Source organism: Festucalex cinctus, chromosome 1 (assembly GCF_051991245.1).
Source record: "Festucalex cinctus isolate MCC-2025b chromosome 1, RoL_Fcin_1.0, whole genome shotgun sequence".
NCBI lineage: Eukaryota > Metazoa > Chordata > Actinopteri > Syngnathiformes > Syngnathidae > Festucalex > Festucalex cinctus.
In genome coordinates this window covers 42,563,310-42,581,358 of record NC_135411.1, presented here as the reverse complement: position 1 = coordinate 42,581,358, position 18,049 = coordinate 42,563,310, and the positions used below count along the sequence as shown (strand labels likewise).

The 18,049-nt window shown below is 39.3% G+C and overlaps 1 protein-coding gene across 5 annotated transcripts in view; it reads left to right on the top strand.

Moving 5' to 3' along the window:
* Nucleotides 1-3,898: 3,898 nt before the first annotated feature.
* The window catches only part of LOC144030031 (sickle tail protein homolog), a 62,783-nt gene continuing 48,632 nt past the window's right edge, over nt 3,899-18,049 (top strand). For all 5 annotated transcript variants that reach the window (XM_077535954.1, XM_077535945.1, XM_077535929.1 and 2 more), the window contains exon 1: nt 3,899-4,642. In XM_077535954.1, the coding sequence (XP_077392080.1) occupies nt 4,366-4,642 (277 nt within the window). In that variant the 5' untranslated portion in view covers nt 3,899-4,365. The remainder of the gene's footprint in view (nt 4,643-18,049) is intronic.

The following is an 18,049-nucleotide window of genomic DNA, read 5'->3' as shown; positions in this document are numbered from 1 at the left end:
CTAATTGCATTCCGTGCTTTTCAAGCACCCTCTACTGGCTCTTGAGTATATTTTCAATCCAATGCAGCATTAGTGAGATAATAGGAGACTACTGGAGTACTTGGAGTTTCATCTATCTGTAGCTAATGCAATAACGTAAACTTCTGAAATTGAAGCACAGCAGTCATCAGAAAACTTTAAAAATTAAAATCAAAGTGCCAATTTTTCCACATGGGTGCATCATACAGTAATTGCATATTGACATAGAGCAGTCATGATGACTGTTCTAACTGCAATACATGTGTAGCTACATGTTTGAAAAATAATATTCAATTGAACTCAGGAATTTTTAAATAGTATAAAACTAATTTCTATTCTCTGAAAGTTCAATTTTAACAGTATGTGTTGCTGTGTTTGTTTATCATCATTATTATTATTATTATTATCATTATTATTATTATTAGGGTCCAGAATTGAGCAGGCCATGTGTGTTCAGACCCCACTGACTGAAAACAATAGACCATCTGTGGTCAAGAACAAATCTGATGTGAGCATAGCTTAGCCAGATAGAAAGGGGGCGCGGGTAGCGAGGTAGGGGTGAAGGGAGGGTGACGGGCAAAGAGCAAGGAGGTTTGGCAGACGGACAGTCAGACGCATAGCTTATGAAAATAACTTCCTCCTTCCTCCATGCCTGTTCAGCACGGCTCGACTTTTGAAGAGCTCAATTGCGTCTTGTCTCCCTCTAGTGTCCATTAGGCAACACAACCACTTTGACTATACACCTGGATCACGCCTACATTTAAATGATAATGATTTGTGTCAATTTCTTCAATATACAGCCTGTATTTGATGATGACATGATGGTTTGATCCCAAACTTGTTAAAATATGTTCTTTATGGCTGGTGTCCTTGGACAAAGGTTAAATACCGGTAAATCTTTTATTTTTACATACAGTACTGTATGTCATCGCAAAGCCTGCACATCGAATCTGTTGTTTGCTTTTTAAGTATGAGTCAGCTGACTTGCCTTCTGCAAATCCCCATTATAACCTAAAGCGTCAAGTCTAATTTCCTCTTATTTGTTTCCCTGCTTTCTCTCTCGTTCTGCCCCGAGGTTACTTTCTTTGTCACACTTACTCAGACACAGTGCACCTCCTCTAGTACCTAAGGTGTGTGTTAAGTCTGTATGTGTGTTGCCTGGAGGATGAACTGCTAAAAATAACCCATCATGTGCAGGATGGCATACTGTATATACTGTAGGATTAAAATACTTCCCTTCAAAATGACAGCCGAGATACACAGAGACTCGAAAGACAGAATTAAATCTGAAAATAAGTCATAGGGGAAAAAAAATAAAAGAAATATGACCTCTACTACAGCATGAAGCTATATTGCAGAGTCAGTAATTTGTGGAGCTTAATGAAGATAGTTAAAATAAAACACTGGTGAAAAAGGGCAACTATTATATTCTTAACATGATAAGTTAGGCATGATCAATGAAGGCCTGGGAGGCCCTGGGGTCTGTCTGGCCGAGGTCGCCGGCTCTCCTCTTTGGTGGAGGTTCTTATGCATGCCAGATCCACCACACCAGCATCTACTGAGATTCAAACAGAATTTGCTTCTCCAACTGGTCGCTGAATCAGTGGAGGCTGGTGTTTGTGGAGCTCACTCGACTTCATCTATCCTTCCTTTCTTTTGTCTTCCCTCTGGTCTCTTGAGGTCTCCCTAATTTGTTGGAATTGAGATGTTTCTGGGGTTGGTGAAAGATTCTAGTTTGTAACTCTGAGGGTAGTAGGTGGTGTCTGGTTGGTGCTGGATTTCACTTTGTTTCATCTCTCTTCTTTGATCCTTCCTCTGGTCTCCTGACAACTTCACGACTCTGACAGGACTCTGAAGTATTCCGTTAAGGTGAAGGGTCTGGGATTTTTACCAGGTTTCAGGTGAATTAATGAGCACAAAGTTACACACACGCACACTCACACAAAAAAAAAGAGAGAGAGCAACGATGTTGACATGTTGAATCTCTAAGACTACCGAATAAACAATACTGAGCTCTCATTTAAAAAAAAAAAAAAAAAAAAAAAGAATGATCAATGAAAAAACTAAATCATGAACACATTTTGGACTAGGTTGAGAATCAAAGGGGAAAAATGAGTCACAGTCAGATCTAACCTTGGTGCCTTTCCTCAAGACAACACTGTGTGATTAAGTGCTACTGTGTGTATGGCCTCCACATGCCTGTATGCATCCCCTGTTATGTCTCTGATCAGCACAACAATGAGTAGAAATAACAAGGAGAGGTAAGTGGCCTGTGGCTACAACACCCCAGCGAAAATATTCCATAATAGGGGTTCTATTTCGTCCCTCCCGACCGCCAGATGGCGGTGCTGTAACCAGCACGGCGGTCGTTCGTGACTCATAGAACCGTAGTTACATTCGTAACTTTCGTTTTGTTTTGCTCATTTCTCTTTTCCATCAGTCCACTTGTGTTTCCCATTTACACAGCAGCAGATACAACTGTGACGCCCTTGAATTTCTTTGTCATTATAGTGTGTTCCTTTTAGTTGGAACAGTGTATGATTTCAGGAGACTTGTATAATATTTATCTTTAACTTTGATGTGAAGAAATAACCAACATTTTCGAGCCTGGACAATTACATTTCGTTATATAACAATCCATTGTTGTGATTTTATGAAACGTGGTGGGGGATTTAAATGAGACGTTACAAGGGAGCAAGGATGATGTTGCTGTTGTTCAGAACGTGATTGAACAGGATCAGATCTCCATAACTCCATTCCAGCTTCAAGACTTCGAGACTGACAGAACTCGTTTGTTTTCCAAAGCATACTGAATACGACCTGACTTGGTTTATCCGGGCAGAAGAGAAGAACAGAAAAATACAAGAGTCAAATGAGATACAATTTCTTTCTTAGTTCCCCGCCCCCTCCCTTGCTCTGTCGTGCTCTCAAATTGGGCTCTGTCGGCCTTCATTTATAGCACAGCAGAGGAAAGTTTAGCCACTATGAATGTCCACTGGCGTGATGAACATTAACCCCTACAGGCTGAACCCTGGCTGACCTTATACACAGTCACATTCATACTTTACAATAATGTTGTTGAGTTAAAAAATAAAATAAAATAGAAGAAGAGTAGAGGAGGAAGGTGGCCCACTATGAGAGCTATGTAATGCTGTACAAAATGTTCCACTCAAAAGTTTTATACAATTTCCAGATTATTTTAATCCAAGGAAAAATGGGACAGTCACCAGATCTACCATATGGTGCCGTGGGGACTGCTTGATTCATTCTTTTTTACGTGGCATACATATTACATATGTATAGGCCATTATAATTTAATTGTTGAAAAGGGTGTTCTACAAAGTGCTACTCTGTGAACCTTGCTTTTTCTCTCTTTATCAACAATGTGAAGCTTCAACTTAATTGGTTGAATTATAGAATAGTTTACAATTTCGTTTCAACATTAGTTTAAGATAAGTGTGCATAAAATTTGCTTCAGCATCACCATCAATTTTGTTTCTGACCAGAGATCAATTCAATCCAGAAAATCTCACACAAACATGCAACTCACTGCTTTTATGGCTCAATGAACAAGTGGCAAACATCATCTTCTGCAAAGGCTGTGGGGGATAACACCATGATTACCCAGTGGAAGCATCAAGAAGCAGAAAGCACAAGGTAGTTTTTGTTTTTTGTGAGTAAGAAGGGCGAGAAATTGCTTCTTGTACAATGTGACTATAGAGACATCAGGATGGATTTATAGTGTCACGTAAACTGCCAACAAAGCCTGAAGAGAGAGAGCGAGCGAGCGAGCGAGCGAGAGAGAGAGAGAGAGAGAGAGAGAGAAAGAGAGTTGAGTAAAGGAGGTGGATTAAAGGAGAGAAGATTAAAAGTGGGAAAGATGAGCGAGAGGGAGGAGGTGACTGAGAAAGAGGCATACAGAGAGTAGGGAGGAAAAGCTCTCCCAGAGGAGTTTAGACTCTCAGTGGGAGCACTCAGTCAGAGACCATTCTAGGAAAGAAGCAAGCAGCCTCATATTTTCACAGTTTCCAAGGAAGACAATTCGGTGGTACGAAATTTACTGCTGCAAGCCTTTAATCGATAATGTGAGGCACGAGTGGGCACAAGTCGATACAAGGATTGGGACAAGCTTCCTCCCAAAGAGAGGTGAAAGGAGACAAACTGGATAAGACACTGACTGACAGACTGATTGGGACAGAAATTAGAAAACAGCAACGGATGGGAAGAAAGCGAGAAGTATGAGAAAGTGTAGTCATAAATCCAATGTAAAACAAGTCAGTCCCAGAAGAGGAGGAAGACAGACATACCCTGGAGTAAGTAAGTGCTCTCCACAAGCCGGTGGGTAAAATGTCCAAGTCCTCATCCCGTCTGGGTCGACCCGGATCAGCAGGATCCCAGAACTGCAATTTAAGAAAGGACCTCCAAGGTAACCGCTCATGCATGCTGCGCATTGGAGAGAGGCTGATGAGAGCAGGCAGCGAGGGAAACTTGGTCCAAAGACCCTTAGCAGCCCAGAGCCAGAACCAAAGCAAGGCTTCTGTATTAGGACAAGGACACAATGGAGCAACTAAAGTTGATAGTGATGACAAAGCCATTGAGCCTGCAGACAAGTATTGCAATGAAGGTAAGATGGCACAAACAAATTACTAAAATGCACCATAATGTGACAGCCAATATCAGGCACGTCACTATTGCATGTTTATTTATTAGATTTTAAGTTATGCTATTGTTTAAAGTTTTTAAAAACTATTGATACTGGATATTTGCCCTTTCATAACATCCTTGTGAGTGTCAACAACAAAGTGAGTTCAAAAGGTTCATTTTTGTCATGTCAATAATGTCCTTTAAAGCAGTCAAACTCAGTTACATATCAATTTAATGGGCTCTTTGCACAGCTCCACTACTTCCTGAACTTTATACCACTCCTTTGTTTCCTATCTTTCATGAGTGGACAAACTGATTAATCCAGGTGTGTCTGGCCATCGTCGTCGTGGTTACGTCGAGGTCAGGCACACCTGGATTAATCAGCTTGTCCACTTATGAAAGACAGGAAATGAAGGAGTGTTACTGAGTTCAGGAAGTAATGGAGTTGTGCAAAGATCCGATAGAAGTTGGATAGCTGAAAATATGACGTAATAATAATCATTACAATATTCATACATATCAGCATGTAAACTGTCAGTGGGGTGTCAAATCTAATTCCTGGACATTATTAAATGCATTTATCTGCATTAGCACAGAAATCAAAAGTGTTGACCTCTCATCGACATGTTAGCATTTGTAGAAGTTCAAGTTTTTACAGTGTTCGTATTCAAACGCATTTGTGGTCTTCTTGAAGCAGTCAGCGTACGTAACTTACAAACACGCGCCCATGAGTCAAACACCCCTGAGCAATGTGTGTGGGTGTGTGCGTGTTTGCATGGGGGTGGAGGTTTGTTTGGGTGCACAAATAGACTACTCCAGCATCACGTTATACAGTAATTAGGTAACATGACTAAGTCATATGCTAATGTGTTGCTACGTGCTGGACATTGCAGATTAAGTCAAGAGTGATTAAAAGGTTTGAATTAATGCATGACATGTTCCAGCTGAGTTCACTGGTTCTGAGGACTTTATTAGGTCACTGTATGCCTGGTCCATCTCACCGAATAGCAGGGTAAGTCAGCCCCCAATATTTGTGATGCACCGGGCTGGCCCGCAAATAGCGAAAATCCGCATATAACTGATGCCCATTGAAATGCATTGGGAAAACATACAAAAAACACCTCTTTAACCCCCCCCCCCCCAAAAAAAAAAAAAAAAACACGCTGAATTTCCACAAGAATGGGGTGAATGGGAAAACATATCCCACAAAAAAAGTGCAAATATGCAAATCTGTGTGTGCCTAACATGTACAGTTAGGCCCAAAAGTATTTGGACAGTGACACAATTTTCATGATTTGGGCTCTGCATGCCAGCACGTTGGTTTTAAACGGAAATAACTACAATGGAATTGAAGTGCAGACCTTAAGCTTTAATTCAAGAGGTTGAACAGAAATAGGCCTATATGATTAAGCATGTAGGAATTGTAGCTATTTTTATGCAAATGCTCCTTATTCCAGGGGCTCAAAAGTAATTGGACACATAATCCATCCATCCATTTACTAAACATAACGTAAAGTAAAATGGTACTTTTCAATATTTTGTTGAGAATCCTTTGCAGGTAATGACTGCCTGAAGTCTGGAACGCATGGACATCACCAAACGCTGGCTTTCCTCCTTTGTGATGCTTTGCTAGGCCTTTACTGCAGCTGTCTTCAGTTGTTGTATTTTTGAATGTCTTTCTGCCTTCAGTTTTGCCGTGAGAAAGTGAAATGCATGTTCGATTGGTCAGAGATCGAGTAATTAACTCGACCATTGAAGAATATTCCACTTCTTTGCTTTAAAAATCTCCTGGGTTGCTTTTGCAGTATGTTTTGGATCATTGTCCATCTCTACTATGAAGCACCGTCCAATCAACTTTGCTGCATTTGGCTGAATCCGAGCAAAAATGATATCCCTATACACTTCAGAATTCATCGGGATGCTTCTGTCTTTTGCCACATCATCAAAAAACACGAGTGAGCAAGTGCCATTGAAAGCCATGCATGCCCATGCCATCACACTAACGCCACCATGTTTACAGATGTGGTGGGCTTTGGATCATGAGCTGTTCCAATTCTTCTCCAAACTTTCTTCTTCTCATCATTCTAATGCAGGTTGATCTTAGTCTCATCTGTCCAAAGAATGCTGTTCCAGACCTAGACTGACTTCGTCAGGTGTTTTTTGGCAAAGTCAATTCTGGCCTTTCTATTTTTGAGGCTGATTAATGGTTTGCACCTTGTGGTGAATCCTTTGTATTTATTCTCATGATGTCTTCTCTTTATGGTAGACTTAAATACTGATACAGCTACTTCTTGGAGAGTGTTCTTCACTTGAGTGGATGTTGTGAAGGGGTTTTTCTTCACCATGGAAATGATTCTGTGATCATCCACGACTGTTGACTCCATGGATGTGCAGGCCGTTTTGAGTTCACAAGCTCACCAGTGCACTTTGTTTGTGTTTTTACCACAATGTGCCAAACTGTTGATTTGGCCACTCTTAACATTTCTGCTCTCTGCTTGATGGCTTTGTTATTTATTTATTTATTTTTTTGTCAGCCTCAGGATGGGCTGTTCCACCCCTATTGAGAGCTTCTGTGACAGCATGTTGTGTGTTCACAGAAACAGCTTCCAATTGCAAACGCCACACCTAGAATCAACTCCAGACCTTTTAACTGCATATTTGATGGCCGGTTTATGAGGGAAGCACCCATGTTTTTATTTTTTTGCAGCTTTCTGAGTCAATTGTCCAATTACCTTTGGTCCCCTGAAAAAGAGACAGCTACATTTTAAAGAGCTGTAATTCCTAAACCCCTGCTCCAATTTGGATGTCAATAATTAATTCTATATTGATTGTATGATTGTATCCTGGATAAGTTTTTGTCAACAGCTAAAATAGCAAAACTTGTGTCACTGTCCAAATACTTTTGGGCCGAACTGTATGTGGGGATTGACTGTAGTTTTTAAGTTGTAATATCCCTCATTCACCTCTAGGTGGCCGACATAACTTGTTGCGAATATTTGTGCTTGTCTTATACAGGTCAAGCACAATGAGTTGCCTATATGAAATGTGTTATATCAGTGGTTCTCAAACTTTTTTTAGTGATGTACCCCCTGTGAAATATATATATATTTTTTTTTTCGGCCAAGTACCCCTAAACTCGCGCAAAGCAAGATTGAAGGGGAAAAAATAATAATAATAATAATAATAAATAAATAAAAAAATGAAAACCAAGTGCTGTGCCGTCATTGTCTAATTTATTTATTTGGATCTCTATTTGTATTTATGTTGTCTCTTGAACTATTTGGAAATAAAAAGACACAACTGAAAATAAATAAATAAATTAATTAATTATAAATAAAGTTTTGTGCACATACAGATTATCAACATAAAGTTTAATCTTTTGGGATCATAGTAAAGCTCTGCTCTAAAAAAGAAATAAAATAATTAACTTAATTTAAATAAAGTTTTCAAGTGATTGACAGGTGAATCTAGGTGGCACATGACAAGTTGGGTCAAACCATTCTGGTATGGGGGAAATGCTGGGTTTATATCCATCCATCCATTTCCTTGACCGCTTGCTCCTCACAAGGGTGGCGGGGGTACTGGAGCCTATCCCAGCTGGCTTCGGGCAGTAGGCAGGGTACACCCTGAACTGGTTGCCGGCCAGTTGCAGGGCACACAGAGACGAACAACCACTCATACTCACACTCACAAGCACACCTAGGGACAATTCGGAGCGGCCGCCGGCCAATTAACCTCCCATGCATGTCTTTGGAATGTGGAGACCGGAGTACCCGGAGAAGACCCACGTAGGCAAGGGGAGAACATGCAAACTCCACCTAGGAAGGATCCCGGACACGAACTTGCATCCTCAGTACTGGGAGGCGAACGTGCTGCTGGGTTTTTAGGACACTGAAATTCAATTGCCGACTGAATATAAAATTCATTTTATTTAATTCAGCCTTATATTTGTTTTTTCTTCCAAAACTGCCTCAACCGCTTGTTTGACTGCCTGCCGCTCGTCCTCCTTCCTGCTCTTACTAGACGCACATGCGCAGTAGCATTAATCCGGGTCAGACGTGACATCAGCACCAGCTGTACACAGTATGCTCTCATGGCTAACCGACGTCGGACTTCGAAAGTTTGGGAACATTTCTATAAAGACGCTTAAGCGAATAATGTTCAATGTAAAATATGCAAGACAGACCTTGCCTCTCAAGGCAGCTGAGATGGAAGCATCTTTTGTCGAATCCTTCTCACGGCGAGGGACAGTCATCTCAGCCACTGTAAGTTATTTGGATGGTTAGCGTAGCACTTTCAGTATTTAGCACACACATAAAACGTGCAACGTTGTTAGAGCTGTTAAGTCCTCTTCTCCTGCCCAGGGACCTCCTAACCGATGGTATGGAGACTGAGCAGGCAGACTCGTTTTCGTTGTTTCACACAAACTTTTATTTTAGCAATCCTCAACGACAGACGGTGCGCACACACAAACTCTTCCGCTCTCCTCTTTCCTAAACAACACCGCCCTCCTGCGCCAAAGTGCGGCACTACAGCTCTTAAAGGGCCAGGCTTGGCCTGTAACACAGCGATGTTATGGCTAAATAGTAAATGTGACAACGATGTCTTAACGCTACGTTACAGTGCTAAAAGACTCCGTTCCACTTCATTGGAGAGCTTTATTATGAAGCCATCAACGTGCATGCCTGAAAAGTATTTTTTATATTGTTTTCATGTTTGTTGTATTCATATTACTAATTGCTATTTAGTTTTGGTTTTATTTTCAAATGCACTCAACATTTGTTGTTATAAATGTTAAAGGCAACAGTATTTGAGCTAAAAGTTCAAATGTACTATCGGCATAATTGTGTTTTTGGATTGCACAAGGAATTCTGGTACAAACTGCACTTTAGTAAAAGTTGAATGTACTGTTATTCTTTTACCTTTCACCTGTCACCATCTTTATTACTAACTTGTACATATATCTTAACAAATTCAAGCTATATGCTAATGATGGTTATATTAGAGTAGCTGCTTGCTTGTCAGCCCCTTAAAAATATTGGCCTCAGTCGCCAAAAAAATAAATAAATAAATAAAAAATGCTGGCCACCTTTGCTAAAATTGGCTACATCCTTAGTTGAACAGTTTATTATTTTATGCATATATAATTATATGCCTGAAATGAAAATGAAATGAATACATAATCAGAATGTGTTTCAGTTTTTGGGGTTTTCTGAGGAAAAAATGGTAGAAAAAAAGACTTTGGGCAATTATTTAAGAAGGCTGACGATCCGATCCGATTAGTCGACTAATCGCGACTACTGTTGGTGATTAGTCGACTAGCAAAATAGTCGTTTGTGGCAGCCCTACTCATAATTAATTATTAATTTTAAAATATACAGGAGGGCACCTGATTCCCAACACCCCATTATTCACTAAATTCAATTATTTTTTTTTCTGTCTATGCTGTTGACAAAGTGTTGTCTAGCTTCAAAAACACTTACATCAAAAAAAAAAAAAAAAAAAAAAAAAAAAAGCAATCACGCTTCAAGAGAATGTCCCACCCGATTGTGTTGTGTTTGCAGGAAGTCCCCAAATGTATTTATTGATAATTGCTAAACAATGTACATTATAAATTGTCTTTTTTTTTGTTTTTCTTTTCTCACATTTTTTTTGCCTAAATCACCTCATGATGATTTTTCATGTTTCCTGAAAAATCTGAAAATTAGACTTGGGCGATTGTTTTGAGAAGGCATCGAAATGTTGAGTTTTTTTTCTTACAATAGTGATAGTAAAATATGTCAGGTAAAGACTAGGGATCTCACGATATCCAAACGTCACGATACGATATTATCATGATATGAAGCTCACGATACGATAATTATCACGATATTGTGTGGAGGTTGGCAATATTTAAAAAAGGTCACAGTATTGTAAAAAAAAACAACAAAAAAAACAAACTCATACTAAAAAAAAGCACATTTTTTTGTACATGACATCAATGTTGTTATTATTATGTTTTATTATTATTATTATGTTATTATTATTATGTTATGTTGTTAATGCACGTACACATGGAGTTCCTCCACATATTGACTTGCTTCACAGGTATATTACATTCCCCTTCATCTGACAATTAGTGTAGATTTTAAAACATAGAAGGGCCAAAACATCCCTAATGAACATTAAATTGCACTAAAAAAAATAGCCACAAGAGGGTGCTCGAACTGCACAAATGGAAATCAACCTGACTTTTTTTTTAACAATGTGTTGTATTTACATAAATATCGTGAAGATGACGATGATATTGTCAGTTTTAATATCACAATATCACGATATCGCGCTTATCGTTACATCCCTAGTAAAGACTTTTATTTCATTTTTATAAAGAAAATATTCATATTGTCATGTCAGTTTCATATTACTATTTAATAAAACACATTATTTTTAATTATTTGTTTAAAACACCCCCCCACCCACACACACACACACACACCCACGCACACACACCCCAAATTAAAACTACTGAACACAGAAAATTCTATTTCGAATCGCTACTGCCACCTGTGGCTGAAAAATAAAACTGCACGCACAATTTTTTGTTGTTTTTTTATATATCAGCACTCACACAATCTTACCTCATGTAAGATACACACATGCTCTCCCAGGCGGAGAAGCGAATCCACACCAACCGGCACTGAAGGCAAGTGACGGTTCTACTCCTCCACCTGGAGCCCACTGCACCCAGCATTCTTCACGCACAAAACGCACTCATGACATCACATCCGCAGACGGTGGGAAATTTGAACCCAAATCCAAATTGCAAACTATTGGACATAAGTTTACAGGAGTGCCCATTGTGAACAGCTGACTGATTAATCTGCTAATTAGAAGATGTTTCAGTTATAAGCCAACCTAGTGGTGCCCTCCCCTCTGAAAGCAAGGAGGGGTTGGCAGTGTTTAAAAGAACAAATGGCACCTTCACTCTAACTTTCTCCTCTTTAGACGAGTTGTGTATGGTGGCGGTGGCGGTTCTCGAGGGTAATTCATATACTATGGATGCATCTGCTGCCCGTTGCAAACGGAATTCCCCAACTACATGGCATGTCAATAAGGGGCACATAGGCGTTAATTGCGCGTTAGAACAATCAACTGGGTTAAAGTGACTTTGCCGTAACACTTTATTAACACCAGTTCCAATTCTTTGCAAAGGGAATAAAGTCACTGGACATTTCAAGGAAATTTGAAATAATAAATCACTGCACTGTTAATACGGCATTTCACAGAACATGCTGGCTTTCTTAAGTAATTGCCATACTGGTCATAATGTGTGGTTGCCTTCTGGAATGAATTCAATTCAACTTCTTAAGTGTATTTTCTTGATTGACATGAGTAACATTAAGCTCATGGCACCAAAATTATATTTCATTGAATCATGTAGTAGAGATGGGCCGATATTTGACATATTGGTACATATCGGTATCGGTCTGTTTCTATTAATCTGACGGCCGATATGAGCGATCCATTTAAAACTCCGTCTTTTCGCTTGGAATGCAGCCCAGAGCGTCTGTCTTTTATGGAGTCCAACTCCAGCAACGTAACGCCCATAGCAGCATTTGATTGGTTAGCCGTGCAAGAGCCAGAACCAATCAGTATATGTATGCCGTGTATCACAGTAGCCGGTCACACACGCACCCACGGACACAACGCGAGACGCATGCTTCGAAGGTAAGTTAAAAGAGACTCCGCCGAACTTTTCACCATGATAAGCTAAACACATTGAATTATGTTGTGTATTAAATGCACTATATGAATGGAGCTGCATTGCCTTGCATTGGATCCCCGCTAGCTAACAGTGGTGTGTTCAGCTTAGCATGGAGGCTAACACCCAGTAGCTAATTCGCTACTTGAACTACTCGGGGAGGGAATCACACACATTTTCACTTAATTAAGTAAATAATGTTTGTTAGAAAGGTTCCAAATATTAACAGTTGTCATTATTATATTGTCTAGTTCCATGTTAAGAGTAGAGTAATGTCATTATATTTACCTCTCGTGACGCACACATTGCAATCTGGGTCACGTCCACTACTTGTTGCATAGCGGTTATTATGCAGTGAGATGCCACAGTGACACTAAATAGCGTTTAGTTACTTTATATTGTGTTTATTTGTCGCACTGGTTTGCCATTGTGTGCCTTAAGCTTCGACGTCGATTTGATTGACAGCTCGTTGTGCACCTCGTTAAAGTCCGCTCCTAACTAATGAAGTGTCTCAAACACCGTTTAACTACACGAACGTGTTCTCTTCCGTATGTTTGGCATTAGTAGAGAAGTGCACTAAAGTATAGTGTGCTTATTTGCTCGTTTTGTCTCTCTTTTCACGTCATGTCTGCCGTCAGTTGGGACATTATCCTCTCAATGGATGCCACTAATATGTAACATCTACGGCCGTACACGGCTGCAATTAATGTTCAGTGATGTAATTTCGTTACGTGCATCATACTTTGAATAATGAGCTCATGTTTGGTGTGTTGTATAACTTTCTCGTGTGTTAGTAACTATTCCTGTGTACAGCTAAGATAGTGCTTGTTAATGTGAATTAGCAATGTTGCAGCCCAGTTATTATTTAGACAAGTACATCTGTGCCATTAAGTGATACAGTACAGTACAGTAGTGAGAGAATCGTGTGCCCATATACACACGTGTCTATAAGTGTAAAACACATTAAACAGCAGAAACTGGCAGCGGTCCACCGCAACAATGTCTGTTTAACCAAGTTATTCTTACTATTATTATAACCAAGTTATTTTACTCGACCTTTTTCTGCGTTGATTGGGGCATCCTAAGTGGCAGTAAACTACATGATGAAGTGTCTTTTGACAGTTCTCTTGTAGAGAGGAGTAGCATGATATTGCTGTTCTCGATTTAAGATCCTCAGCTTATCAAAACTGTCTATATGGTAACAATAACAATAATCATAATAAGGTCTACAAGAACTGTATGGTGTTCAGGGATGAATAGTTTTTCTCATGGAATTTTTTTTATTATTTTTTTTGCTGTAGTAATAAGTAATGCCACAGCTGATGCACATTTTGAATGACAGGGTTCCTCCTATTACTTCAAAATATAAAAATACAACATTTATAGAATAAAACTACAAGTATCCCAAATGCTATAAAAGGTAATGTCACATTGGCCCCCACATTTAAATCCCCCCGCCACCAACGTCTTATTGCAGATAGAAGGATGTAAAATGAAAAGTGCAGTGTGAGAATCCATTGTAAAGAACGGTTAGGGTTTGAATTATTCCAAAATTTGGTGCCAACATTTTAACTTTTACTGCAAATGAATATCGGCTTCAAATATCGGTTATCTGCCTCCTTGACTACCGATAATCGGTATCGGTATCGGCCCTGAAAAAAGCATATCGGTCTATCTCTATCATGTAGTATAATGTAGGTATCTTGTCAGGTGTGTCTCTCCAAGCACATTTTCTTTCTCTACTACTCATTTTACAAATCCCAGTGGATTCTGCTTTAGCATGTTCCTAATTTGATCCGACAGCAGCAGCACAATTTCACATGAGACATCTTCCATTCCTAGGTCCTATTTAAAGCACCAAAGTTTTTTTTTCCTTTTTTTTTTTTTTTTCCTCAATGTCTTATTGTCCAAATCTGCTACACTCCACACTCCACTGAGCAATAAGTGCCCTGGGAAACAGCTGCTTGGTCGGCAAACAACTTCACAGCGCATTTTTGATAATCCAGGCTACGCATTGAGCTACATGTCTCTTCAGATAAAACTCATGGCACAATTTCTTGCTCTTATTTTTAGTCACGCCCACAGTGTGGTTATTTTTTTGGGGAATGTTTCTGGTGGAAATGATGTGGTGTGTTGTGCTGCAAACTAACAAGAAGAAAGCAGTTATTTCAGGTTGCAGATTTACATTTAGATATTCAACATGGTTTGGTCTGGTTTTGGTAATTGTCGGGAGCTAAACAGGATTTGGCAGTGGTTCTATTCATGTACACTGTAGTGGCCAATCTCATTTGGTACTCATGCCTACGTTTATTGCATTTATTTATATTATCTTTGCCTGGGTCATGCTCCATATAGTCTACTTTACTTTCAGTTTTGTTTTTTGTTTTGTTTTTGTTTAGCCTGCTTAATTCAGTTTTGTTTAATGCTGTGAATGAATTCACTGTGGTACAGTGGAACCACCAAAGTCAAATTCTTTATACTGTATAATAAATAAAACAAAAATCTTTTCAAAGGTCAGTTAGTTTGAGTTTGTGGGGTCAAAGATCTTGTCCCTTCCCTGCATCTACTTTCGCCTCAGATGTAGTTCTGACCTTTAAAGTGTACTTGTGATGGTTAGGAGAAGAAATACAGGTATGTATGGTTTATCAAGAAAAATTCCAGCCCAACATGTTTTTTTTTTTCAACTGGCTTTATTAAAGCAAGCTTGTAATAGCTCCTGAACGTATTTGTCGCAATGCCATGACAGCTACTACTCGCAGCCATTTTCACCCGCAAGGACCAACCAACTACCCTGGTTAATTGCGGCATTTAAAAAAAATAATAATTTTAACGAATCAGAGTCATTCTCACAACTCTTCAAATTCAATACTCATGGACAGTCCATGAATCCATGACATGTATTTGCTAAAGAATGAGATGAGACAGGTGGAGGTGCCACATTGTCTGCAAGTATTCACCCTTTGTTTGAAGAGTTTACAATAATACTTCTCAAACAGTGTTTCCCTTGTGAAATAATTGTGTTGGATATTCACTGAATCATCTGTTTGTTTATTTATTTATTACGGTTTGACATGTGTAACTTGTAATGTAATGTAACTGGGGTTACATTATATCCTTTCCGTTTAAATAAATAATAAATAATCAGTTTGGATGACAGAATTACATCCATAGATGAGCGATCTGGCATCTCACTCAATAGTAACTAATGGATGTGAGTGACGGCCCGCTGATGTCACATGCTCCCCAAACATGGCGACGACAAGTATTAAAATTAGTGAGCCAAATAATTTTGGCAAATACAAGAGTAGACACAAGAATGGGCACACTAGATATTTATCAAACTTTTGTTGTCAAATATGCTTCATTTCCCTATCATACCTCGAAATGTTGCTTCAGTGGTACAATTCAAGTTTGCAATTTTCAAACTGTTACCAAGATTTGAATACACTCACTTTCCTCCTCCTCAGCCCTTAGATCTCTTATCAAAGCCACATCACTCACTAAGCAAGCCAATCTTAGCAACGGCTGCTACAGTGCAACCAATTAGCTATGATGATGACCTAGCTTTGCTAGATTAGATCTTGTTAGCAGCAAGCGGTTAAGAAAATTGATGGATGGATGTTTCACATTCACCGTTTGTCATTCATCTCATACCATGCAGTCATCCATGACGATATACAAAGTTATGTCTTCAGAGCTAATTCAGTTGAGTACAACTGAAGACTCATGCTTTCTTCCTTGAGCCCCCTGTGGCAGTCAATAAATACAAAATATCAATTTCAGCCTTAAGTTCATGACAGAAAAACGGCCACAAGAGCGGCAGCCGATACCAGTATTGATACCCGTTGTGAGTGCCAATACATTGAAATATGGCCTGGTATCTGCCCGATGCCGATACCTGGTATTGGTACGCTCCCATCCCTAATATAATGTATTTATATGTAAAGCATTTCTTCATACAACATGTTTTCCCTCCGAATAATCATTAACCACAATCCGATTCCTGTAGCATGACATCGTCGGCTGGCGTGCAGGCCACCGAAGGACCCCGATACAATCTTGCATGCCCATTACATCTGGTACCGACACCATAAGCCGGCCCACCTGACTGGGGACCGACCGATGCCTCATTCCAAAGTTTGGTCAAAATTTGACAGTCCTGCTTACGCTTATATACCAGATACTGTACAGTATTAAATTTGGTACATTCCCATACCTATAGGTACATTTTACACTCTCTGTTGTCCAATGAGAAATCAAAGCAACACAGACTGAGCACCCATTTTTGGTTTTGAACAAAACAGTCTAATTGGACAATGTCAGCAAACGAACGAGCTAATTGATGGAGTGGCTGTCCAAATTGTGAGGCACATATCCACACAGTGCTGCCCCACACAGTAAAAAGCTACGATCTCCCTCCAGGCCTCCGCTGAACTAGATCAATCAGATCTACTTTGTCAAGGATTGGGGAGGAGGGAGCGAGAGGGAGGGGATGGACAATTGTGATGGTACATGCAGCATCAAGATTGTAAAAGATCCTTTGTCACGTCCGATTTTTATCTTCATGCAAAATCATACGCGCAGATCTCTGGTTAGGACGTAGGTCAAGCTCATGAGAAAAAAAAAAAACCTGTTTGCTAAGGTCTTGCCTATTTATGCTCTGCTACATGCTTGGATCATGTGGTGGTTCCTTCAACTTGAAGGTTGCAAGTTTGATATCCAGCTCCCCTGGAGCCCCTTTGAAGTATCCTTAAGAGTAACCCAAAGTGTATATACTAAACATATGTTTGTTTTTTTTGGATCAAACCTTGAGCCAGTTACATTTCTTATTATTTAGCTATAATTCTACAGTAGAGTTTTAGTACAGTATATTATTCTATATTCCATACAATAAGTGAATGATATGGTGATTCTTCAATGTCCCATTATTACAGATTACATCCCATATTCAAATCCAGTTTTGTAATTATTATCAAATGGATGTGTTGTGACACTTTGTGGTTGAGCTGACACCATAACAAGCTGAAGTGACAACGTTAAAACAAGATCTCACTACGTGACCTTTGCAGCAAAAGGCTGAACGTGACAAGGCAGTCATGAGAAGTCTCAAACACTGCTGGGCCTGAATTTCTTTTTCAAATGTCACTGGAGCCCACAAGTTTGTTTTTGCAACGGAATGTGTGCGCAATGCAGTAGAATTTCTGAGCCGTCAATTTATGCTTGATTTTGTATTTATCTTCGTATAGACCGGGGTGTCCAAACTTTTTCATTTGACGGCCACATACAGAAAATCTGAAGGACGTAAGGGACACATAATGTTATGAAGAGAAATTGTGTTTAGTCCTAATAATTGTGCAAATAATTTATTTGTGCTTTTGCATATTTAGAAAAATGCTACAGTATATAAAGCAATTTATTTGTAATATGGCAGTTGGGTTGTTATCGTTTTGGAATTTTTCATTTTAGTTAGTTTTTATTAGTTTGGTTATTTTAAAAAACATCCTTAGTTTTTGTTTAATTTCTTAGTTTCAGTATTAGTATTAGTTTTTTTTTGTTTTTGTTTTTTAAGTGTATCACTTGTGCGCAATATTTAAAAAACACATGGGAGCAACATCACATGAAGGTGCTTTTCTATTGGCTGCTAGA